The following is a 22,266-nucleotide window of genomic DNA, read 5'->3' as shown; positions in this document are numbered from 1 at the left end:
GCTCCGGGCCCTGTTTTATATCCTTATTCTTTCCATGGGCCTATATGTTCGAAGTGAGCATAGTCAAACATTCTCCTTGTTTCAAGCACCACTTCTATATCCACCATACGCGGACGCCGTTTCCTACTGCTATCGGAAGGCGAGACAATCATCGTCGAGGTATCTTTGAGAAATCCTAGACTTATGCTGTCACTTCCCTCATTTTCATTTTCGCCTTCGCTTTTGCGGTCACTCTGACTCTCACTTCCTTCACTCTCCTCACTCTCCTTGCTCCGCTGACCAAGCTCCTCGCCTCCTCGTCCTCCGACCTGTATACTCCCTCTCACCGGGCTAGTCTCCGGTTTGTCGGATCCTCTTTCCATCTCAACCAGCTAGTGATCCGATAAAAGCCGCTCGTGAACATCACCAGGAAGTGGAAGGTCCTTGTCCTTGTCCGTAGTCTGTCCTCCTCCTTCTCTTCCTCTTTCCGGTGGCAGCGGCAAGGATGTTGTAGTGGCTGAGCGAAAAGGTGATAACGTTGAAGACGTCGATGTAGTACTTGGCCCCTTATGAGTAGTGGTTGCATTCCTTTCCGCCGCCGCACCCCTCTCCTCCTCATCTACCATGTTATTCATGCTCATCATGCTCATATCCACGCCGTCCAGCAGCCTCATGCTTATTATGCTCATAGACCTCTCCTTTTCTTCTTGCATCCGATCCCGCTCCTGCTCCTCCTGGTCCTGCTCCTTGTCCTCGAAAGACAGCCCGGAAGACAGCGCGCAGCCAAGACCAGAACCAAGACCAGCAGGACCAGAATCAGCATTATCGGTACCCGTGACGTCCAACTTTTACCTTTAAGTCCCTGACCTCCCCCTCCAACCGCTCCGCTTTCTCTCTCAAGACATTTAGCTCAGAGTTCTTGAGGTCCAAAGCCCTTCCAGCTTCAGTGCATAGGGCTTTAACAATTTGGGCAGTCTGCGTTGCCGAAGATGAGCGTTGCAGAGCGGAGAGATAGTGTTGTTTGATGTCCTGCGAGGATTGCGGTGTTGGTAGAAGAGTCCTATTATCATCCGATAGGTGAGATGAAGAAGGTAGGGGTAGAGAGGGGATGGACTCCTCGAGTTTGACGAAGAGGGAGTCGACGAAGACTTGGTTGTAGAGGTGGTCAAGGTTGGTCGAGGTCGAGGTGTCGGTTGTTGATGTGTCAGAGTCGGTGTCTGAGTCGGAGTCGGAGTCGGAGTCGGAGTCGTCTTCTTCGGAGTCTTCTGATTCGGAAGCTGATTCATCATCATCTTCGTCTTCCTCGTCTTCCAAGTCATTTTCTTCATCATCTTGATCATTAGATACGTAAGCCATCGTCGCGGCTGCCGCTGCTGCTTCCGCAGCCGTTGGCTCCCACAATATATTTACTCCTTCTTTCGCCTTCTTTCTCACCTCCGGCGCTGGCGCACATCCCACCGGCATCTCTTCTTCTTCTTCTCCTCCCCCCTCACCCATCATCACCTTGATCTCCGGATTGCGTGCCAAAAACCGTCGGATGATCACATCCAACCATTCCTCCTCTCCAAGATCAAGCTGTGGTTTCTGCCCGTCAAACAGCAACGACAAGGCCATACTGGTGAGTTTCGCCCGAGTCGGTGCTCCTCTCCCTAGCGATTCCTCGCGAACGTACCAATTCACTAGGTATCGTTCCTGGATATCTGATAGTTCCATAGACGTGATTTGACGACGTGTGAGCGATAATTTTTGTGGCTGTGGCCGGATGACGTCGCTCTCAACCTCAATCATCTCGTCTTCTTCTGTTTCCGCTTCCAACTCCTCCAAATCCGAATCGCTCATCAAATCCACCACCTCAGCTCCGGCCCTTGCCGTCATTCTCCCGACCCCATTAGCATTAGCCTTAGCAGTAGCCCTAGCCTTAGCCTTGCCATTATCAGACCCCTGATTAAGCAAAAGCTCAACATCTACCCCCTGCTTCTTCAAAGCTGTTTTGCTCGCGCTCATGGTGCTCTTGTGAATCCCGTACTTTTCCGCAAAATAGCTGGACTTCGGCCGCTGATCGTTGCTGTAGGAGAGGTATTCCTCCCAGGCGGCGTCAGCTCGTTCACCTCTGGTCATCTAACGTATATCGGGCATGTCATCATCGTTTTTGTTTCTGCTGGTACTGTTGTTGTTGCTGGTGCTGGTGCTTCTCTGTGCTTTTCGGTCTCTGATTCGGTTGCTGCTTCTGAGACCTATTAGATCTCGGTCTCTTTGTGGTTGTGGCTGTGACTGGGTCTTCTTCTGTGTGGCTGTAGAGAGTTTTGCAGCACTTCCATTAGTGCCACCACTACTGGTCCGGAGCTTGGTTAAACTGCTTTTGCCGCCGCCGCCGTTATTAAGCCGAAGCCCAGTGTTCCCGTCCTGATCCCGGTCTCGCGCCGCCATCGCGGTAACCCCCGGATACAAAGTGCTGTGATCGAGGCCGTATTTTTGGAGAATGGACGGAATACTTTGCCCAGGATTGTCGTTAAGAAATTCGTCAACGGCAGCGTCGACGCGTTGGGGCTTGGACATTTTGTAAATGTCCCATTTGGTAGGAGGCGTCTTCTCCGTGCTCTCGTTTTCCTTCTTCTTCTTCTTCTTCTTCTTCTTCTTCTTTTCTGCCGTTATCGCTGCTATTGCCTCTTCTGCTGAGCCTGCACTGGGGTTTTGCAGTTGGTGTTGTTGGGCTTGTCCCCCTTTATGCCTACTACTGTCAGTAGTAGTATTGTAGGTGTTCTGCTTTCCAGAGATCCTTCCCGGAATCTTTGAGGGTGGGACCTTGATACCAGCTTTCTTCAACTTGGCGGCCCTTCCGAAGAGTGTCCGACGGCCCACGCCAAACTTCTTGGCGATGTACTTGTAACAATAGCCCGGATTGTGGTTGATGATGTACTCCATGGCAGCGTTGATGCGATCCGCTCTGGCTCTTACCTCGGCTGGAAGTTTTGCCTGGTTTTGTTCCCTTGTTGCAAAGGCCGTGGTCGTTGCTGGTGCTGAGGCTGGTACTGGTGCTGGTGATGTGATGCTTTTGCTTGAACTTCCTGGCCTGCCTTTGGCTTCTTGTTGTCGACCTTGTTGTTGTTGTTGTTGTTGTTGTTATTTTTAACGTCTACTTCCGCCTCCCGTAGGGCATGAGACGTGCCGCACCGGTGAGTCTAGCATACAAAATTTAGAGCAGTGCCCTAATTGTCCACCAAAACCATTAATCCGAGGGCAAACCGAGGCCTACTGCCAATGTAAATCATGTGTTGCCCATAGCGTAAACGCGGCCTAACACTTATAATCGAATCGCCTAGTGGGCGAGCCGCCAGTATATGACGGAATTCTTGTTGTCGACCTGTTGATCTCGGGGGATTACTCCTCAAGTTACTGGCCTTTCCGCTCCTGGCCTTCTTTCCGCTATCCCCACCGCCTCCAGCAACAACACCTTTCGAAATCCCCATCAAGGCTATCCTCTGGTACATGGTGCTTGGATGTGGCCCGTACTTTCCAGCGATGACAAGGCCAGACACCGAGGGATCGCTGTGGATATATTCGTCACAGGCGGCTGCGACGCGTTCTCGTGAGGCTCTCTTACCTGCCTTGGGAAGCATGAGGCTTTGCCGCTCTGGTCTTGTTGTCGCTGTGGTTGGCCTTGCTGCCACTTCCCCATCGCCGTCCCGAGCCTCGATTGGACTCTTTTTCTTTTTCTCCATATCTCTCAACTCCCCTCTCCACTTTCTCACTCTGAGACTGCCAATCTTCACGTCATACCGCGTGGCATAAACGCGCAAATCGAAATCCTCAGGGTTATTATAGAGGTAGTCATCAAGCGCAGCGCTCACGCGTTCGCTCTTGGTCATTCGGTCCACCGGCCGTTGGTGGGAAACCGGCTGAGGCCTGGTCCTAAGCTCCATTGTGTTGTCGGGCTTCGTCCCTTGCTGCTGGCCCTTCATCTTCTTCTTTGATACCGGCATATTAGAACTGTAGCCGGGGCTTGAGCGTAAGGAAATGAGTCATTGGACCATTAGGTGTAGCCCAGGAATGGACCGGCCATATGGTTGATGTGAGGACAGTGCTTGTTTACTGATGTTGATGTTTCCGAAGTAGAGTGGGTTGAGGCGTGGTCAACATACGAGGAGGGGACAGAGCCGCATCAATACACCTACATGACGCGCCGTAAACAACCGGATGGTACTAGACATGCTATCGAGTAGTTCTAGGGTCAATCCACTAAAGTGACTGTGCTGCACTGATACACAGACACTATTCAATCAAAACTCACCAAGGCCACCTGCTTCCTGCCACTCTACTGCAGCGTGATCCAGTAGTGTGTTACAGTAGTGTAAATACGACCACGGGGAAGCTCACTCACGTTTTCCGTTCGTTTAGGTCTTACACTGTGCGCCCCGTCAGCCCTTCCTGCCTCCCCCTTCGAGTTGGAGAAGTGGTATCTTGAAGTACTCCATGTACACAGTTAGTGCTGTATGGGATTTGTGCCGTAGATCATGTACCTCTAAAGCCGATGTACAAGTTGTTGAGCGAGTTGGAGGTATCTGAAATCGCATGTGCTTCTTGTTCTCACACCAGTCGGCCATCTCTCCGTAAGAGATGGTTGGTCTTCTCCCCGCTCCAATGTCTCCTCGTCGCTTCAGAATTGAAGGAATGCCGAGGTCAATGTCCGTCTGGCCAGACTGGGAAAGAACTAGGATTCACGAATATGTAATAACATGTGGTAACTCAATTTTACGTAAGAGTGCTTGCGTAGAGTGAGCATCCTCCTCTAATCGCACCTAAACGCAGAGCCTTTCGCTAATTCCTGACCTAGTTGGTACTGAATTCGATCCGCCGCAAAAGCTCTCACCCGTATGAGAACGCCATAACTCCTATTGTGGACATATTTATCACAAGCCCAGAAACGCTTTCTTGGTATAACACTGATTCTGAGGTCGGCTGGAAGTACGAGGATGTTGTTGCCAGGTACGTTGGTTCTGCAAGAGGAGCCGATGTCGTTTTTGTCCCCGTTCAGCCCTGCTAGCTTTTGATGACCGGCCCATCCGAGTCTCTTCTCAGCCGCAAAGCTAATCGCGGTCTTCGCGATCCCTGTACTTCTCCCGATACCGGTCCCTATCCGGAGACCGGCTGTAACTCCTGCTCCTGCTCCTGCTCGGACTGCGACCGTGGTTGCCCCCAGCCCTTCTGGGGGGCGGGCTCCGACTCCGACTGTAGCTCCTGCTGCGGCTTCGGCTCCTGCTCAGGCTCCTCTCCCTCATCGGGCTTCTGGACCGGCTCTTATCCCTGACTGGGCTCCTCGTGCGACTCCTTTCCCTGATGGGACTTCTGCTCCTGCTCCTGTCCCTACCACCTCCAGCGGCACCTCGGTAGCTGTCAACCTCCCTCTCCCTTCCTCCTCTTCCGCCTCTCCCACCCCTTCCCCTCGGAGTTGGCGGCCTGTCCCAATCTCTGGGAGGAGCACGACGTTCCCTACTAGAATTCAGCCTGCCCTCGTCCCTATCTCTGCGGCCATGACCACGACCACGACCCCGATCACGATCACCACCACGGTCACGATTGCCAGACGGCCCAGTTGGTGCGGGCGGTGGCCCCATGCTGCTGCTGCTGCTGCCACCGTTTGCCTCGCGATCAAGCGCGCCCTTCAGCCTCTCCTCCTGCTTCTTCCAGTGGCTTCCCTCTTGGTAGTCCCGGCTAATCTTGAGCGCCTGGCGCAACCGCTCGCTCTCCTTGATCTTGGCGTCGGCTAGTTCGTGGACCTGGTGCATCTTCAAGTTCTTGCGGGGACCGGTAGGCGCGCCGCGGCTGTTTTGGTTGCGCTCCATTTCGGCGAGGAGTTTCTGGCGGAGTTCGCCGCAGCGGGTTTCAATTTCATCTTCTTCGACGCTGTTGAAGGCGTTAGCAAGTTAGTTACCTGTTGGTGATGAGACCTGAGAGCAACTTACCCCTCTTCTTCCAACTTGTCGCGCAATTCGAACACCTTAACTTCGACTTCGCGCTTGCGGTCATGCTCGAGAAGGCCCTGGTCTGGCTGGCGCGGTTGGTGTTTTAGGCTGTCAAAGTCCTTGGGCGGGTACTGGAAGTTGTCGCGCGGACGGTTAAAGTGGGCGAGGTTACGCTGGACATAGCCCGAGGTACCGCTACCACGTGGTGTGGAGAGACCGACGTTGTCGGACATTGTTGGTAAGATTTCGGGGATATAACGGTTTTGTTGATGATGATGATGCAAAAGGGAAGAAAGCAGCAGTTGGCCCAGTTCTGGGTGGTGATCAATTGAGGTAACGCTAACACTGAAGGCGGTGAAAGTTTGACAGTTCACAGTTGGAGTTGCCGAGTTAGATGCTTTGAATGCGCCGGCAGAATTGTGGATCCTGCCTAGAATGTGGATCCTGCCTGGAATGTGGAGTCATTGGGCGAGTGGGGCACTGACGTTCTCGAACTCTTGACCCTGCGGGGTGCGATTTTCTTAGCAGAGTCCCTTTTGCCGTTGGGATCTTCCAAAGTTCAACATTTGCCCCGCAGCGAAATTTGATGACAATCCAATCTTTCATTTTCTGCGATACTTTCAGCAATCTACTTTTGAGTCATCTGGAACACTTTCAACGGCTATATAGCTCCATCCGACCTTTACACGTCTTGCGCAACTCCAAAAACACTACTACACTTCCCAACACTCCTCGACAAGCTCCTCCATCATGCCTGCTCTCGAAGGCATGCTAGAAGCCGCCAACGCGCCGCAACACAAAGATGGCGAAATTGCCTTCCCCCCCGTCACCCGGGACCACATCCTCCACTGCTCCTACGACTACTGGTTTCCCAAGTACCGCACCTCGTGCATCCGCTCGCGCGTGATTCCGCTCAGTCGCGACTTCGTCTCCTACATCCGCGAAGACGGCATCATCCTCGCCGACGACGAGCCCGGCAACGAGAACGATTCCGATGACGACGACTGGGAGCCGACCGTCCCCTCCTCTGAGATCCCCGCACCCCCGCGCAACCCCGGCGACGCCGACAACGACTCCGACTCAGACGATGAGGACTCAACCCCCGCCAAGCTGCCTCCCAACAAGCGCTTCCCCGACCTTCACAACGCCATCAACGCAGCCATCAAGGCCCTCGGCGGCGCCGTCGCTCCCAAGCTCAACTGGTCGAGCCCCAAGGACGCGACCTGGATTTCGCGCCACCCCAACACGGTGAAGTGCACTTCAGCCAACGACATCTACATCCTCTTGAAGTCCTCGTCCTTCATCAGCCACGATCTCGACCACGCTTTTGACGATTGTGTTGGCGTCCCCTCCGTCTCCTCCTCGACAACATCGCAACAACAGCAACCATTCCAACCCGTCCTCGCCCTCCGCTCCTTCTTCTCCCCGCTCCCCTCTCTCGAATTCCGCTGCTTCGTCAAAGACCGCCATCTAATCGCCATCACCCAGCGCGACCTCAACTACTACGCCTTTCTGCGCAACTTGCGGCCTGCCATCATCGCGCGCTGTCGCGAGCTGTTCAACACCAAGCTCAAGTCCACCTTTCCCGATTCGTCCTTTTGCTTCGACGTTTACATCCCCGAGGCGGCGTACCGGTCGGACTCCGAAGACAGCGATGAGGACGAGACGTCAGAGGTGAGAAGTAGACTGGCCAGAGCAAGGCTGATCGATATTAACCCCTGGGCGCCGAGGACGGATACGATTCTGTTTGGGTGGGAGGAGTTGTTGGAGGCAGAGGTGAGGATGGCGGCGGAGTCAATAACAACAACAACAACAACAACAACAACAACAACAACAACAACACCCCAGAGAAAAGAGGAGAAGACCGTCAGGCTACGGTTCTCCACAACAGGGGCGGCTGCTGCTGGGGGAGATGATAACCTTACGGAGCCAGAAGAGGACGACTTGGATGATGATCTTGATGACGAGACGACGGAGGATGATGACGAGCAGGAAGACGAGGAAGACGAGGTTGAGCTGAGACTGGTGGAGCAGGATGATCCGGCTGCGTACAACTTCAGCTCGCCGCAGTACTCGGCACATAAGATGCCGAAGGATGTGGTGGATGCTAGTATGGCGGGTGAAGGGGGCATGCGGGAGTTTGCTAGGGAGTGGCAGAGGTTACAGGAGCAGAGGGGCGGTGGTTCTAGCAGCTAAGGTAGCAAAGGTTATGCGGACGTTAAGGATATGGGATGCTTGAAGACTACATAAAAAGCGTCATCTCAGTCAGTTCAGGTATATCGAAGCGACCAAAAGCAAAATGGCATTCCCGGTTAGGGTATGAAGACACTAAAATTGGTATCTTTTCCATCCCTATATACATATACAATATAACACAAACAATACAACAACACCTTTCCAAACCCCTTCCAAACCCCTTCCCAACCCCGATTGATTACACACCAGACCACTTCCCAAACCTCTCCCACCGTTTATACATCTCCCTAAAGATCACCCGTCCGCTCGGATCCATGCCATCGTTCATGATCCTCAACTCGCCCTCCGCGGGCGTGATATCCACAATACTAAACATGCCCGTCTCCAGCTGCTCCCTGACTACCAGGGGCACCACAAACTCCAGCTGAAGCTTTACGTACGCCATCAGCACCAGGTACATGTGCTGGCCGGCGTAGCGCTTAGCTTTGTCTTTTTCGCTGTCGAGGGGTTGATGTTGGTTATGATGGTTGTGTTCGTGATCCTTTTGATCCTTGTTGGAGGCAGAAGAGCGGGAAGAGACGGAGGCAACGGTTGGTTCGGTAATAAGCGTCAAGAGCCTCGACAAAAGCTTGGCGTGGTGTTCCTTTGTTGAGTCCGACAGGAGAGAGGGGGAGGTGGATGTGGAAGAGGCGGAAGAAATGAGGCGGCGGAGGAGGGATTGCAAGGCCGGAATCAAAATGTGGAAGTGCCCGTCTAGACGCTTTCTGTGGCGCTTGATGACGATCTCGACGAGGTGGCAGAGAGACTCGTAGGTTCTGGGGGTGGTGGCGAGCATGGTTGCGGACAAGACGTCGGAGGCGATGGCGGACACGGCGCTGAGGGTCGAGTCGATGTTCCACTGGGTCATGCATTGGGCCTTCTTGTCGAGGAGGAGGTGGACAATCTTGGCGATCTGGATGAACTGTGCTGGCGAGGTGGTGGCTTGGGAGAGTCGGCTGCAGAGAAGGGTGTGGGCGTGGGCGAGGTCGAACTGTCCCTGCGAGGGATCATTGGCTTCGCGAACAGGTGGGCGAGAGCCGCTGATGTGCTGGATCAACCTCTCCACGATAAGGAGGCGGCTGCTTGCGCATGAGGTTTCGCTTTCCTCGAGGAGAAGCTCCTTGAGGTAGCCGAGCTTGGCGTCTTCGTCGACACTATTGACTACCACGTCGACATACTCGAGCACTGAGAGCTTCTCAAAGGCTGCGGTCACCGAGCCTGGCTTCTCAGTGATATTACCCTCCTCGTCACTGTCGTCAGCTGCAGGTTGAGCGTCGGTGGCGATCTTAAGGGGTGCGCCTAGTTCTTCCCTGAAATGCTTAGCGATGAAGGTGCGGACTTCCCACCCGGCTTGGTATCCATGCTCGAGTAGCCAATTGCTAGCCTTGAGCAGGGTACCAACCGCCGAAGAGAACTTCTTGACAACCTTGGCCTCCAGGACGTCTATGGCTTTCAAAGCCAACAGCAAGGGCAGTAGCTTCTTTCCACGCCACTTCTTGGATGTGATGATGGGCTTTACCATAGAGAGCAGGTCAAGAGAGTCTGCTTCACCCTTGGTCTTCTCGTTCTCCTTGGCCACGAGGATAAACGCGCGCAGCAGCACGAGGCGCGGTGCGATGTAGGCCTCTTCACACTCGGACTTAAGCACGGTCAAGGCATTGGCGATATAAGCCTTTTCACGATCCTCGGGGTTCGCAACATACATTTGCCTGTAAACATGTCAGTACTTCATAACAAACAGACCATTTCAGACTGGACATACCGTATGGTTGACGTGGCCAACGCCTCCAAGAGACGGTAATCCTCGCGCTCTTGGAGGATCGTCTCCGTTGACCCCTTCTCTTCGGACTTCTTGTAGATCTTCCGGACACACCTGCCAGCGGTCTCCAGGTCGTCGAACTTCATATCCTCGTAGAATGTGGGCCTTGACATGAGCTTGGTCATCAAGCTCAGCACAAGCGACCAATACTGAGCATCGACGTGCTTGGGCTTGTCCACAACCTTCTTGGACTGCGAGACCAGCCTCTTCATAGCGGATTCTCTTTGTTGCCTGGTCAATGCCTCCGTAGGCACCTCAAGCAAAAGTTGTATCGCGCCTCTCGCCACAATCAAAGACTCCGGGCCTTTAGGGTTCTCGATGAGTGAAACGGCCTTGTCAACCAGCCCACCAATAACCTTCTCGTTGCCGACAATGTTCTGATTCTCCAGAATCTGCTGGGCCAGAGCTTGAACGCTATCCAGAGTCCGGCTTTTGTCCTTTTCAGAAGAAGTAAGGGCGTTGAGTAGTGTTGGTGGGAAAGCAGACTGCTTCTTTGTCAGAAGGCTGACCAAGTGAGGGCATCCTTCAAGGATCCAAGTTGTGTAGGAGCTCTTGCTAACGGCACCCTTGGTATCATCGTTTTTGTCCAGCTTGTCAACAAACGAGCTAGTCAGAGCGGCTGCATCTTCATCGTCAGCAAGTCTCACCCAAGCCGCTGCGCAACACTTGAAGGCAGCGAAAACCTCAGGGGAATATGTTTCCGAACGCTTGAGCGTAGATTTCAGGTCCGAGTGAACGCTTCCCCAGACAGACTTGGCATCTGCTACCGTGGCCCGGCTGATGGCCTTTTCAGCAACAGTCCACCGAGCGGTAGAGATGACAGACTTCTCCTTCTTCTCGAACTTCTCCTTGGCGACGATCTCGAACGTGCGCATGTTGGCAGCATCGATGTATGCTTCCAGGGAGAGTGCGTTTGCGATAGCCGCAAGAATGACCATCTTGACACCCTTTTGTTTCGTCGTTTGTTCATCGATCCAGTTGAGAATATCAACCAACTGGCTGACAGTAAGAGATTGTTCAGCGGTTTTTGCGACAGCATTCGCTAGTTGGCTACTTGTCCAGGGGAACCCACTCGGCTCATTTTTATCAAGGTATGTGAGCCATGTCTTGATGAATCCTTGCAGATCACGAGCCCGAGCATGGCCATTGACGAGGTGGATGAGGAACTCGGTCGCCTTGTCGAAGTTCTCCTCCTCCCTCTCCCTAGTGCAGAAAGTGTGCGCAAGAGCCTGGTCGAGAAGCATCTGTCCGTCTTGAGTGACCAAGAACACATCCGGGTTAAGCTTGGCGATGGAAAGGTGTAGCTTCCAGTTGAGCTTATCCCCCTGAAGCCCGTATGCCTTGCACACGGAGCGCAAGCTCTCGGCTGATAGAGGGAGCTGCTGGTCGGCCGCCATTTCCAGGACAGCTTCAACAGCAGGTTGACTCTTGCTGATATCAGCACCCTTCAAAGCCGCCAGGATTCCATCAAATACAGCCTGTATCCACTCCTCATAATCCTTCTTTGTCGCCTTTTCGCTTAGCACGTGCGGTGCCCTAGTGACGAGATTGAAGAGAACAGGGTAGTTGGTAGAGGCGAAGTCGGAGGACATCTGGGTAGCGACTTGGATGACATCCTGAGCCCGGTTGTTCAGGAAAGCCGCTCGGGCAGGGAGGATCATGTTTCGTGTGAGGAAGCGGCGGAGGTCCCGAGCCCATTGCTCTTGTACGGTGGTGTCGATAGTAAGGGATGAGTGGCGCGGCGTGGCCGTCAGCTTGCTGAGGAGATGGGCGCCCAGGCCAGACAGCGAGACAGCGACGGCCGAGGCATCTTCAGGACCTTGGAGATGGAGGTCCCAGAGGGTGTAGAAAGTGGACATCCATGTGCTTTGTTCCTTGGACGACTCGAGCTCGTCACTCTCGGCGGCAAAGTTGCAGATGGAAAGGACTGGGACCAGCATCTGCATAACATCCGAAGCAGAGGAAGAGAAGAGCGACTTGATGTGTTCGGCACCCATACGGTTACTTGGTAGCCCGTCGGTTGACTTGATGTCGCATCGTGATAGAAGGATTCGAAGGGCTTCGAAGACAGCCTCGGCGGTTTGAAGGCATCCGGCAACCTGTTGCTGACTTGTGAGATCGAATTTCGCAGCTGTCGTCCGTTTTCGTTTCCTCGAGTTCTTTGTAGTCTCATCTGATGTGGCGTCCTTCATCTCAACATCTAAGTCGCCCTTCTTGCCCTGCCGAGCCTCCCTCTGTGGTGTCGAGATGTCCTTGAGTGTCTGTTGCAGGACAGCAATGAATCGTCGATCGGCAAGCGACTTTGCTAGGGAGAAAAGCGGGATCCAGGCGAAGACTGCGCCCATGATGTTCCAGGATAGAGGAAAGCGTCGGACTTGGTCGTTGATGGCAGCAGATCCAGACATGTTCTTGAGGAGCCATCGCAGTAGCATTTCCTCGGCAGCATGGAAGCTACCTCCCCTGTGTTTCGATAATGTGTTCCATACTGTCTCAAGTCTTTGGCTGATGGCGTCGGCGCTGCCGTCGTCGAGTGCGCGGATGGTCTTGATGAGGGCGACCTCGCCTGTCTATGGGTGGTGGTGAAGGTGGTGTTAGTTGGAAGTGTTATGTTGGGGGTGGGTGGTGGTAAGCAGTCAATGTAAAACCCTGTTAACTTACCCTGGTCTCTGCGTTCTTTACACCCATTTTGAAGTAGAGATTGGGTATCTTAAAAGCCAAAATGCATGTTGCGACAAACCAAAGAGTGATGGTTGACAAAGTGTTAGTGGAAGGTGTAGCTGTGTTACTGTTGACCGCCCCAGCGCCATCTCCAAAATTTCCCAAGATTCTGCCGTCCCAATTCTGGCCGGGCCCCACTGTTGTCAGGAAAGTCAATTGCGCCAAGCCTGGATAGCTGGGCTGGCTGGTCACCGCCTTCGGGTGACGACGGAGACAGCCGAAGAAGGACGAAGGCACCAATTGGCACTTGCTGGGATCCGCAATCCGCTCGCCGGGCCTGGGAACATCTCCCGAGGGAAAATAACATCATCGACGTCTGCTGCTAACAGTTGAAGGTCCGTCGCTTGTTCATCTTTCTTTCGTCTACTGCTCCACCCTCGTTCCAGAGGTCACTCACTCGCTACCTTGCGCATTTACATTAGAGGTATGTTTGTTGTCTGTCATTATCTTCCATCTCAACTTACATCCAGCATCTATCTATTGTGCCCGCCTTAGCTTAAAGTAAAGGTAGAGGTAGAGGTAGAGGTAGAGGCAGCTGTCGACCAGCTATGCCCATGCTATGTCATAGCTAAGGTACAGCTACGGGCAGGACCTGTAGCTGCCGTGTCTCAGGTCTATCAGCTTAAGCGGCTTAACAGACCAAGCATAGTTCGCTAACAAGCGGCAACCAACCATTGATTGTGCCTCGTCCAACTTTCTCGATTTCGCGCGCGTCCTTCTGACTTCCTTGCCTGCAGAGAGCTTCAAACCACCCGACCCAAACCCACACATCATCACCATGTCCGACTCGACCTCTTCCCCCGCGGCTGCTCCCACCTCGAGCGCCATTGCGCGCCCCGTCAGCGAGGCCCTTCTCAACGAGAAGGTGAGCTTCCCTCCCATCGCACAATTGCTCCGGGCCTCGGACTCGAACCTCCCATCCCACGGCCTTGGGCGCAAAGCCCCGCATTGGGTCCCGTCTGGATAGCTTCATCTGTCTACGACTGTTGGGTCTGTCGGCTTGCTAACAAAAAGGTGTCAATTGCTAGTGGGACCGCTGCCTCTCCAACCTCCTCATCAAGTCCACCCTCGGTCTCGGCTTCGGCGTCGTCTTCTCCGTCCTCGTCTTCAAGCGGAGGGCGTGGCCCGCCTTTGTCGGCGTCGGTTTCGGTGCCGGCCGCGCGTACGAGGAGTGCAACAGCAGCCTGAAGCAGGCCGCCAGGGACATCCGTGCCCAGGCTTAAGTCGGTCAATTGAAGATGGGAGAGTAGGAAGATCAAAAAGGCTTGGTTCGGAGTACTCGGTGTTGGAGGAGACGGCGAATAGGAAAAGAAAGGGATGTCTTATCATTCTTAGGTTCGGGGAGAGCGAAAGAGACAAGAGACAAGAGACAAATGCTAGAGGAGTCACGATGCGCCAAAGACCAAGACCCAGAGACCCAGACAAAGGATACGGAGCCGCGGAGATTTCCCCCACCAGCAAGAGTCTACGATTATTCCCTTTGTGTGTACAACCAAAACGTTCAACGACATAGAGTAGGAGAAAGCCGAAAGAAAGATGGGCGTGGATGACATGCAATTGCTGTGGTTGTTCTTGTTCATGTGATGAGCGACTGACAGGAACAATAGACCAGTCTATATACTATCTACTACGTTGGCCCACGGGACGGGATTCTATGGAAAGCCTCGTAAGTAGCCAAGAGAGTGGGCTGCGATCACATTAAACCAGCGGACACTCGACGAGGGAATCAAGCAAAATCCGAAGCTCACTCGAGATAAACAGGTGGTTTCAGTCATGCCAAGTATCCAAGCACGGCACCCTGGCTTCAAGTTCTCACGAGATCTTAACACCAATAGCCTCCTTTCTCCGGGTCCTGCACTCCGTTCTGGTTTCCCAACCCAGAATAACCTCTGAGAACCTGCACCCAAGATCCACGCCTCCTCTCACTACCACCACCATCATCACGCTCCTCAATCCCATCAAACTTCCCTCCAAAATCTGTATTCAGCCCACTCGTCTTTCCAACGCCCATCTCAACATCCCCTTCCCTGGCAGTGGTCGTGGCAGCAGACCCCTTGCGTTCTCTGAGGCCAGCCTCGCCAGCACCGCCTGTATTAATCCCCCTCACCAACCCCATTGTGAAAGTATTGCTTCTCTTTCTCGTTGCTGTCTCCTGCTGGTCTTCAGGTACCTCCTCGACATGCTCCCCTTTTCCTGCCCCTATCCTCTTGAACAACGTCCCCAAGCTATTACTTCTCTTCCTCACCCTCTCCACCAGCTCGTGCGCGCCAGCAATGACAGCAGAGTTACCCCGGCTGCGTATACCCTCACCAACACCTTCATCCGCATCCTCATTCTCCCTCAAATCTTCTTCATCCAACCCCGATCCAGTCCCAGTCCCAGAACCAGACCCAGAAGAACCCTCCAGCCCATCTACCCCTTCCCCATCTTCCCTTTCACCCTCTTCCTCCCCCTCTACGTCCTCCCCACCCCTCAACCCCCTAGCCCTAGTTCTACTCCTCTCCCTCCAACTCCCCGGGCTCGTCGGACTCGTCGGGTCTTCTTCCCCAAAAGCCTCCTTCCACAAACACTTCTTCCCCTTATGTCCATGTCCATGACTCCCCCGTCCATCCAACTGAAGTCCATCCAACTCCCTCGGACAATTCTATCTGTGCCAACGCGAATGATGATACGCACAAGTCGAGCCCGAAGCTGAAGAAGACGAAAGGGAGAACCGCCGCCGACGCACGCCGACCCAGATTATCAACGCTAGTTGGGCCACTAGGATGAAGATGCCGAGGGCTAGGAGGGTGATTTCGTTGCGGGAGGCGGTGGTGGGGTGGGAGGTGGATCGGGAGGTGTTGATCCTGGGGCCGGTGTTGACAGTGGCTGAGATAGGGGTTGAGATGATGGCGGTCGGGTTGGTCATTGATGTGGTTGTTGACTTGATGGGGGAGGCTGGAGAGCTTGTAGTCGAAGCTGCCTCTGCTGGTGTGAAATCGTGAGTGGCCGGTGGGATGGTGACGGTGGTAGTAGCTGTGTCTACTCGGAGGAGGATCCTCCGAAGGGTATCGGTTGGTGTTGAGCATTGCTGGAGGGACGGTGATGGTGATGCTTGCGGTGGATGCCGATGGTAGTGAAGGTTTTGCCCGGGGAAGTGAATGAGGTTGAGGTGTTGATGGTTATGGTCCATTGTTGCAATGTTTTGGTGGTTGTTGTTGTCCTTATCCTCTTCCAAGGCTGTTGTCGTTGTCTTAGGAGGACAAGTGCTGCTAGGTCGAGAAGGTAGCACCATTCGTAGGCTGATTTATACCGTCAAATTTCCGTTGACAATTAGTGTCCTCGATAAGTACGTGTATTAGCCCTTCTCTGGGCGGTTGATGCTCGATAGAATTGATGATGGCTGGTATTTTCGGTGGTTTCTTCTGGTTTCCGGTGAGAGGCACGAGAAACTCAGGATGAGGTGTCGGCAGGGTAGCGGAGGAAGATACGCCCGATAACGATGCTTCATGAAAACAAACCGAGGGATGGCTGGTCTTTAGGGGTGAAAGAGTGTCACGATTCAAGTTGTTTAGGAGTAACAAAGGGCACAGTATCAAGCTTCAACATCGTATATTCTACTAGCGAAGTCTGTATGTCATCTTTCTTATATGCTACTGTGGGCAAGTTTTTGACAGTCTACATCATTATTCTTTCCTCCTCTGTCCGAGATTCAACAACCTGGGTCCTCCCACTCTCACAACGCAGAAACCAGAAGAGAAGGTGTGTACGAGCAAAGTGAACTCGGAACACGTTCGAGGTTATCAGACTTCAGATCTAGGTTCCTATGGCCGTATAAACGAGGAAGCAACAATCATGGATCATTTCAATTCCCGAGAAGACGAAACTCATTTTTCATGGAGGAATTTTGAATCCTTGTGTTGGAAGGTACGAAACAGACTCGCCCATATACCGAACCCTCTACTTGCACGGAGAAGCAATGCGGCCTTTAACCTTTCAGAGTTCGCTACTTCAAGACGTTGTGACTACAATCCCCGACTCTCGTTCATAGTATAGCACCGGCAGCAACACAGCTTCGATCAAATCGCAAGAATGTCGGATAGCCACTTCTAAGTCTAACTGGTCGTTCTCCATACTGGATATGTTCTATTTACCTTCACTTGATATTTAAGACCTAATCCGTGGCGCCCTTCAACCCAATCCCGTCAAAAACAAATATAAAAAAAATCTATGACAACCGTCAAGTACGTTACCCAGTTCTTCTCTCCTTGGAGACAAGGAGACGGGAACACTGCAGTCCGACGAACTGCTTACCGAATCTGACAGTCCCGGAACACCACCACTCTACTCTCATCGCCACAAAAATACATGGATAGTAATCTTAACCAGTTTCGAAGAAACGCCATCATTGAACAGCTCGGCGTTAAGGGATTGATTGGGTGAAGGTATGTATTCTTTACTTATTATTAGGCAGGTATCTTAGTCCGGGCTGTCTGATCTTTCCCTACCTCTATCTAGCGTCGGGTGCTTCCTGTCATGTTTGCTACCCGAGAAAATGCAGGAACTTTTTATTGGTAACACGAAAAAAGGATGGTGATTCCTTCTTCCCTTCTTGCTTCCCTCGTCCGTCCGCCTCGTGGCGATTATATTGCCTTATTGCCGTTTGGACGTTTAGCTTAGTTCCCTTCCTGTATGTCGTGCCACCTTTTTTTTTGCTGTGGTCCCCCCTTTTTGGACACACACCACACGAACGTTTGTTGTGAAATGGTAGGTCAAATTACGCCTCACTATTTGTAGGTAAGATGTGCGCAGGTTTCATATCATCATCACATCCGGTATCACGGGTCATCAGTAGATCATGGAATCATATTTTCTCTCTTTCAAGTTAATCGCGTTTCAATGTTGGTATTGAGTATGGTATAGACAGACAAGACAAATCCAACCGTTGCGTTGTCCATAGGAAACCCAGACCGCCATTGCTCCCTCCCTCCACGCTGCCTGCAAAACAAAAATAACACATCACACGAATAAACTTTCTTTGGAAAAAGCAGAAAAAGTAGAGTAAAAAAAAAAAGGAAAAGAGACCGTGCTTGTCTTGGTATATCGTTTGCTTCACACACGCGCGCGCCGCAACGTTTCCCGCCCTTTGGCTTCCCTTTGGTTTCCCTTTGCCTCTCTTTCAGCCAGAGGGGAAAATAGCGGAACGAAACGGGCGTCGCTCATCTCTTCGTCCGTCGTGGTTTTGATAACCCCTCCTCTTTCTTTGTCTCTCACTTCTCTACCCTCCTTCCGATTGGTAGCGACCTGCTTCGTTCCAGCATCCTTCTCCCGGAACCCATGGGCTTGAGTCCCACTACTTTCCCCCACACTGCCCATGAAAGAACACCCGAAATATGATTGAAAAAAGCACGCACGCCAAAAATCATTCATTTCTTTTGTTGAGAGGGGGTTTTCGCTTTTCCACGGCAGCCGCGGTGTCCCTGGGGAGAAAGAACAAGGTGAAAAGCGCCCGGTTAGGAGGGGAGAGAAAAGATGGGGGAAAAGAAATCGTACAGAACACCGATAGAGAGCAAAGACTCCAGGGTCGATGGGGAATCATGATTAAACAAAATAGTTAGCCCCCCTCTTGATGATGCTTCTCAAATGCAATTTCTCCAGGGACGCCCCGAGGTGTATGTAGAGCTTCATATCCTCTCGAGAGCCCACGCCGCCTCCATTAGATCATAATCTGGAGGCAGAAACTGTGGGCATGGGAACCAGTGGTATCGGTTGGGCGGCAACACTCGGAACATCGATCGGCGTCAACCGCTTACTCGACCTCATAGCCCCATTGACTGGTGAAAAATTAGACTGGGTTCAATGCTCAGATCAAACCGCAGAGACGCAGGTTCTCCTGGATAATGATATCTGTTTGCCACTGTTAGTTCTGGCCCTTGCTAGATCTCGGAGCAAGAAAACTCACCATTGACCGCAGCCATGACGAAGCGAATTTGTGTGGTATCCGTCGCGCAGGTGAAATGCGTGTAGATCTGCTTGGTCTCGTGCTGGTTCAAACTGACGAAGCGGTTGAGGATATAGTCGCAAGCGGCGGCGTAGTCATCGCCACCCTCGTAATCGGGGAAGTAGTTCTTCATCGGGCTGACGGGCAACTTCTCCTTGAACCTATCGATCTTGTTGAGGAAAAGAATGATAGATGTCTTGATAAACCACCTGGAGTTGCAGATGGAGTCGAACAGAGTAAGGGCCTCCTGCATGCGGTTGACGGTTTCATCTTCGAAAAGCAACTGATCGTACTCGGAAATGGCGACCAGGAAGAGAATGGTGGTGACGTTCTCGAAGCAGTGGATCCACTTCTTGCGTTCGCTACGCTGTCCACCGACGTCGAACATACGGTACGTAAGATCGCCAATAATGAAAGTCGTTTCCGTAATACCGGTCGTCTTGACACGCGATCGCAGAACATCCTGGTCGTTGGGCATATAGTCCGGCGCGGCGATACGGGCGATATTATCGAAGTAGCTGCGACAGCATGTTAGCTGTTGGAGACCAGAGCCTCCTCCATGAAGCGGAAACTTACTATCTTGCCGAGTCGTTCAGTTGGTACTCCCTTGACCTCTTAAAGCAGCTCTGGACGCCAGCGTCACTCCAAAGGGCTTCGATGGCATTGCCGACCTCAGGAGGCAGCACGTCGCCTTCTATTTGAGCGGGCTGCATAAAGATGGTCTGGACATGGTACTCGACGCGCTGGTCGGCCAGTGGCAACTCTAGGGACTCCATGGCCTCGAGGATGACGCGCATGGACTGCACAGTGTTGCTGAAGATGATTTCCTTGAACGACTCGCGCTCGTCGCGCGAGTAACCTCCTTCGTGGATAAGCTTCATCTGCTTCAAGATGGTCGACTTTCCGGATTCACCAGCACCTGCAAAGTATTGTCAGCTTCCGCGAGATCTGATTGGTGACCGAAGGATCCGGATCAGGGATGCGCCAGCAATCGGCTTGTCGGGAACATGACATACCCAGAAGAAGCATCTTGATCTCATTACGTTGTTGCATGCGATCCCTCTTGAGCTGGTTCTCGATCTCCTCGTTCCGGGCCTTGCCCTCCTTATCCTCTGTACTCATTCCGCAACCCATTTTGGCGACTTGTTGTAACTCTTGGCGATGATAGAGAGTGTCTGTTTCGTGATTCGGGGATTATTATCGACGGTCTAGTGAGGGTGTTCGAGGTTAGTATCAGAGCAATAATTGAGACGAACTTGATGTTGCGAGAGGCGATTTGTAATTGTAAGTGTTAGGGGCGAGAACCCCCTGGTCTCTGGGGGAGGCAATCCAGGCAAGATGGAGCTGGAGTCTCCGCAGCGAAAATAGCGGATGTCCTTCCAGAAACGCGCTAGAACCACCACCCCCGAAAACCTCGAGTCGCTGTCAAGGCCCCTATGGAAACCGCAAACGAATACTGAATAGAGACTCGATGGTTGATGCAATTTCGCAGGTATTGATTGTCGGGCATGGCAGCGCTCATTGAAACGAAGACCGATGCGATCGATGGGCAGCAAACAGAACAGCCTTTTAGGGCACGACGATGAGGCGAGCGAGAGGATATCATGGTGCAAAGGCGTGTTGCGTGTGTTGCGCTGGACTTGGAGTGCATGCGTGTTGCGAACCTACTCACTTTTTTGGCAGTATACCACGCAATTGTAATTAGACCTTCAATCAACCGCACTTGATTGGAAGGTGAGCGTCGGATCGGTTTGGTGCGAAAGGGAGAGACGGGGTGCAGCTCGATAATTAGATAGTCGTCGAGACCATACGATAGGGAAATGTCGCGAGAGTAGGTGGCCGAGAGTAGAGTTGCTGCTGAACTCTCTCAGCAATTCGCGGTTGCGGGAGGAAGGGTGTTGAGCCGGAAAACGGAAAACGAAAGGAAGGGAAAGATTGGGAATTGGTGGAGGGATGGGAGGTTGGCTTCTGTTAATGTGAGTCGGGGGGGTGCAAAGAGTGAAAAGGTGCGCAGCAGGCAACGGGGAGAGACAGGCCCGGCTACAGCAGGTGCACAGTAGACTCCGATTTCCAGTCCCAGTTCCATTCAGTGAATTTCGGGGGCAGCGACCCAGCAGAGACCCACCGCGCACTCTCTAAAGTGACATGGCTCCAGCCGCGATGGCACTCTGGCTAATCACAGGCTGCCGTTGCATGCATGCAAGTGGAGTAATGCAACAGACTGTCAGACCCTGGGCTGGCCTTGGGACGACGGGAATGGACTCCTCCTCGTTTGGATGCCCGGCCGACCATCAATGACCCATTTCGTCCGGTTTGGAACCTCTTTTTTTGTCAACACGGCTTTGCCCTTGTTGATCTCCTTTGCTTGCGACTGGCTGCCTTGCTCCTTGGTTCCAAACATTGCGAGTGGATGCTGCTCTGGGCTGCTGTTCATGCACCACATCGACTGTGGAAAGAGCGTAACATCGCCCACCCCCTCGAGACCCTCTCCGCTCCATCCATTTTGATCCATCTCCATCCGACATCTGCCCCTGGCCTCTAGTGCCATCCGTACCTGGCAGGAATGGAACCTCGACGGAACAAAAAAAACGGCGGACACCACTCGCTGGACACCATCAATCACCCTTTGCATTTCGACAATCGCCCTTCTTGCTCCAGGTCCTCGCTCCAGTCCGGCCCATCCCAAGCGATCAACCAAGGGGATGGCCACATGGCGGTGGACGAATTTACCCCAAGGCTGCCCATCCTGACCGTTTGAAATTTGGCCAGCCAAGAACAGCCATTGTCGAATAAAAGTGTTTCCAGTTTTTTGTTTCTTGGCTCTCCTGACATGGCTCAAAGAGTGGATCACAAATCAAGGGCTTGGTCGGCATCCCGACGCGGCCATGTTTTTGCGCTGCATACTGGAGCCGTGTCGAGCCCCGTTTCGTCCGTACCTCCGGGTCAGGAACAGAAGAGGCTACTGTCTGCCCTGGCTACCCTACCCCGTACATACACTACCGACTACGTACATACCATACTACCATTCTACACTACAGGTGCAAAGTCACGGCGATTAATGGCATCTGTCAACACACTGACAGATCGAGTGATGGCAAAGACAGTATGTGGCAGTTGTCTGGTGGAACAGCCTCGCCCAAGAGACAGTGTCTCTCTTCTCCCACCTTTATAAGGTTGGAATCCACTGGCTTGTCACAGACTAGACTAGAACTTCACTAGCAACTCTGCCAGCGAGGATAGGGAAAGACCATGGGAATATTTTCAACACTCTGCTGGATTTCACCTGATGTACGGATTCTGTGTTTGTGGAATAAAGCTCAGCGATTGGGAAACGAGGCTTATGAGGATAATCCCCTTCTCATTCCAGCTACCCAGTCACTGAACCCTGATATGTCGAATTCGAGGTTGGAGAGTCACAATTTGTCCGTGGTCCATTGGACAGGCTCCGGTTAGAACATGATCTGGCACGGATACGGCGCCGATCCGACCACAGCACGGCAGAGCTCCGTGACACTCAAAGCCATGCCCGATACCCCTGGCCGACCCTGAACCGATCGACATCAGTTATCAAACGG

At 52.8% G+C, this 22,266-nt stretch overlaps 8 protein-coding genes across 8 annotated transcripts; 2 read left to right on the top strand and 6 right to left on the bottom strand.

The window, feature by feature from the left end:
* Positions 1–371: 371 nt before the first annotated feature.
* On the bottom strand, positions 372–2,535 carry SMAC4_05335 (uncharacterized protein; the record flags this gene model as incomplete). The annotated part of the gene is made up of 3 exons (XM_003346392.1): positions 372–731; positions 847–2,089; positions 2,252–2,535. The coding sequence occupies 3 exons, from the start codon at positions 2,533–2,535 to the stop codon at positions 372–374; spliced, it is 1,887 nt and encodes a 628-aa protein (XP_003346440.1).
* Positions 2,536–3,185: 650 nt separating this feature from the next.
* SMAC4_05334 (uncharacterized protein) lies at positions 3,186–3,959 on the bottom strand (the record flags this gene model as incomplete). Its single annotated transcript, XM_024655716.2, has 1 exon — positions 3,186–3,959. The coding sequence occupies one exon, from the start codon at positions 3,957–3,959 to the stop codon at positions 3,186–3,188; it is 774 nt and encodes a 257-aa protein (XP_024511559.2).
* Positions 3,960–4,678: 719 nt separating this feature from the next.
* Positions 4,679–6,222, bottom strand: SMAC4_05333 (uncharacterized protein). Its single transcript, XM_003346390.2, has 2 exons — positions 5,940–6,222; positions 4,679–5,880 (listed from the first exon to the last, which is right to left on the bottom strand). Exons 1-2 carry the CDS (start codon positions 6,170–6,172, stop codon positions 5,064–5,066), a joined length of 1,050 nt encoding a protein of 349 aa, XP_003346438.1. The 5' UTR covers positions 6,173–6,222; the 3' UTR covers positions 4,679–5,063.
* A 467-nt stretch (positions 6,223–6,689) lies between these two features.
* SMAC4_05332 (uncharacterized protein) lies at positions 6,690–8,254 on the top strand (the record flags this gene model as incomplete). Its single annotated transcript, XM_066090269.1, has 1 exon — positions 6,690–8,254. One exon carries the CDS (start codon positions 6,690–6,692, stop codon positions 8,133–8,135), a length of 1,446 nt encoding a protein of 481 aa, XP_065946847.1. The 3' UTR covers positions 8,136–8,254.
* An 87-nt stretch (positions 8,255–8,341) lies between these two features.
* Positions 8,342–12,678, bottom strand: SMAC4_05331 (uncharacterized protein; the record flags this gene model as incomplete). The annotated part of the gene is made up of 3 exons (XM_066090268.1): positions 8,342–9,883; positions 9,937–12,560; positions 12,652–12,678. The coding sequence occupies 3 exons, from the start codon at positions 12,676–12,678 to the stop codon at positions 8,374–8,376; spliced, it is 4,161 nt and encodes a 1,386-aa protein (XP_065946846.1). The 3' UTR covers positions 8,342–8,373.
* Positions 12,679–12,986: 308 nt separating this feature from the next.
* On the top strand, positions 12,987–14,252 carry SMAC4_05330 (uncharacterized protein). Its single transcript, XM_003346387.2, has 3 exons — positions 12,987–13,135; positions 13,449–13,576; positions 13,740–14,252. Exons 2-3 carry the CDS (start codon positions 13,490–13,492, stop codon positions 13,932–13,934), a joined length of 282 nt encoding a protein of 93 aa, XP_003346435.1. The 5' UTR covers positions 12,987–13,135; positions 13,449–13,489; the 3' UTR covers positions 13,935–14,252.
* A 281-nt stretch (positions 14,253–14,533) lies between these two features.
* SMAC4_05329 (uncharacterized protein) lies at positions 14,534–15,883 on the bottom strand (the record flags this gene model as incomplete). The annotated part of the gene is made up of 2 exons (XM_003346386.1): positions 14,534–15,355; positions 15,440–15,883. The coding sequence occupies 2 exons, from the start codon at positions 15,881–15,883 to the stop codon at positions 14,534–14,536; spliced, it is 1,266 nt and encodes a 421-aa protein (XP_003346434.1).
* A 1,573-nt stretch (positions 15,884–17,456) lies between these two features.
* On the bottom strand, positions 17,457–20,600 carry SMAC4_05328 (uncharacterized protein). Its single transcript, XM_003346385.2, has 5 exons — positions 20,364–20,600; positions 19,708–19,899; positions 19,268–19,610; positions 18,653–19,209; positions 17,457–18,597 (listed from the first exon to the last, which is right to left on the bottom strand). Exons 2-5 carry the CDS (start codon positions 19,823–19,825, stop codon positions 18,554–18,556), a joined length of 1,062 nt encoding a protein of 353 aa, XP_003346433.1. The 5' UTR covers positions 19,826–19,899; positions 20,364–20,600; the 3' UTR covers positions 17,457–18,553.
* Between the last annotated feature and the right edge of the window lie 1,666 nt (positions 20,601–22,266).

The sequence above is a fragment of the Sordaria macrospora genome, chromosome 4, assembly GCF_033870435.1.
Source record: "Sordaria macrospora chromosome 4, complete sequence".
In the NCBI taxonomy this organism is placed as follows: domain Eukaryota; kingdom Fungi; phylum Ascomycota; class Sordariomycetes; order Sordariales; family Sordariaceae; genus Sordaria; species Sordaria macrospora.
The sequence above is the reverse complement of the archived record's forward strand: the minus strand, read 5'-3'. Positions and strand labels throughout refer to the sequence as shown.

Bases quoted from the DNA above. Each gene is read 5' to 3' on its own strand.
- SMAC4_05328 (XM_003346385.2), bottom strand. From the start codon at position 19,825: ATGGGTTGCGGAATGAGTACAGAGGATAAGGAGGGCAAGGCCCGGAAC. The intron at 19,611-19,707 runs GTATGTCATGTT...AATACTTTGCAG, and splicing joins GATCAAGATGCTTCTTCTGG to GTGCTGGTGAATCCGGAAAG. The intron at 19,210-19,267 runs GTAAGTTTCCGC...ATGCTGTCGCAG, and splicing joins CTGAACGACTCGGCAAGATA to CTACTTCGATAATATCGCCC.
- SMAC4_05333 (XM_003346390.2), bottom strand. From the start codon at position 6,172: ATGTCCGACAACGTCGGTCTCTCCACACCACGTGGTAGCGGTACCTCG. The intron at 5,881-5,939 runs GTAAGTTGCTCT...CGCCTTCAACAG, and splicing joins GACAAGTTGGAAGAAGAGGG to CGTCGAAGAAGATGAAATTG.
- SMAC4_05330 (XM_003346387.2), top strand. From the start codon at position 13,490: ATGTCCGACTCGACCTCTTCCCCCGCGGCTGCTCCCACCTCGAGCGCC. The intron at 13,577-13,739 runs GTGAGCTTCCCT...GTCAATTGCTAG, and splicing joins AGGCCCTTCTCAACGAGAAG to TGGGACCGCTGCCTCTCCAA.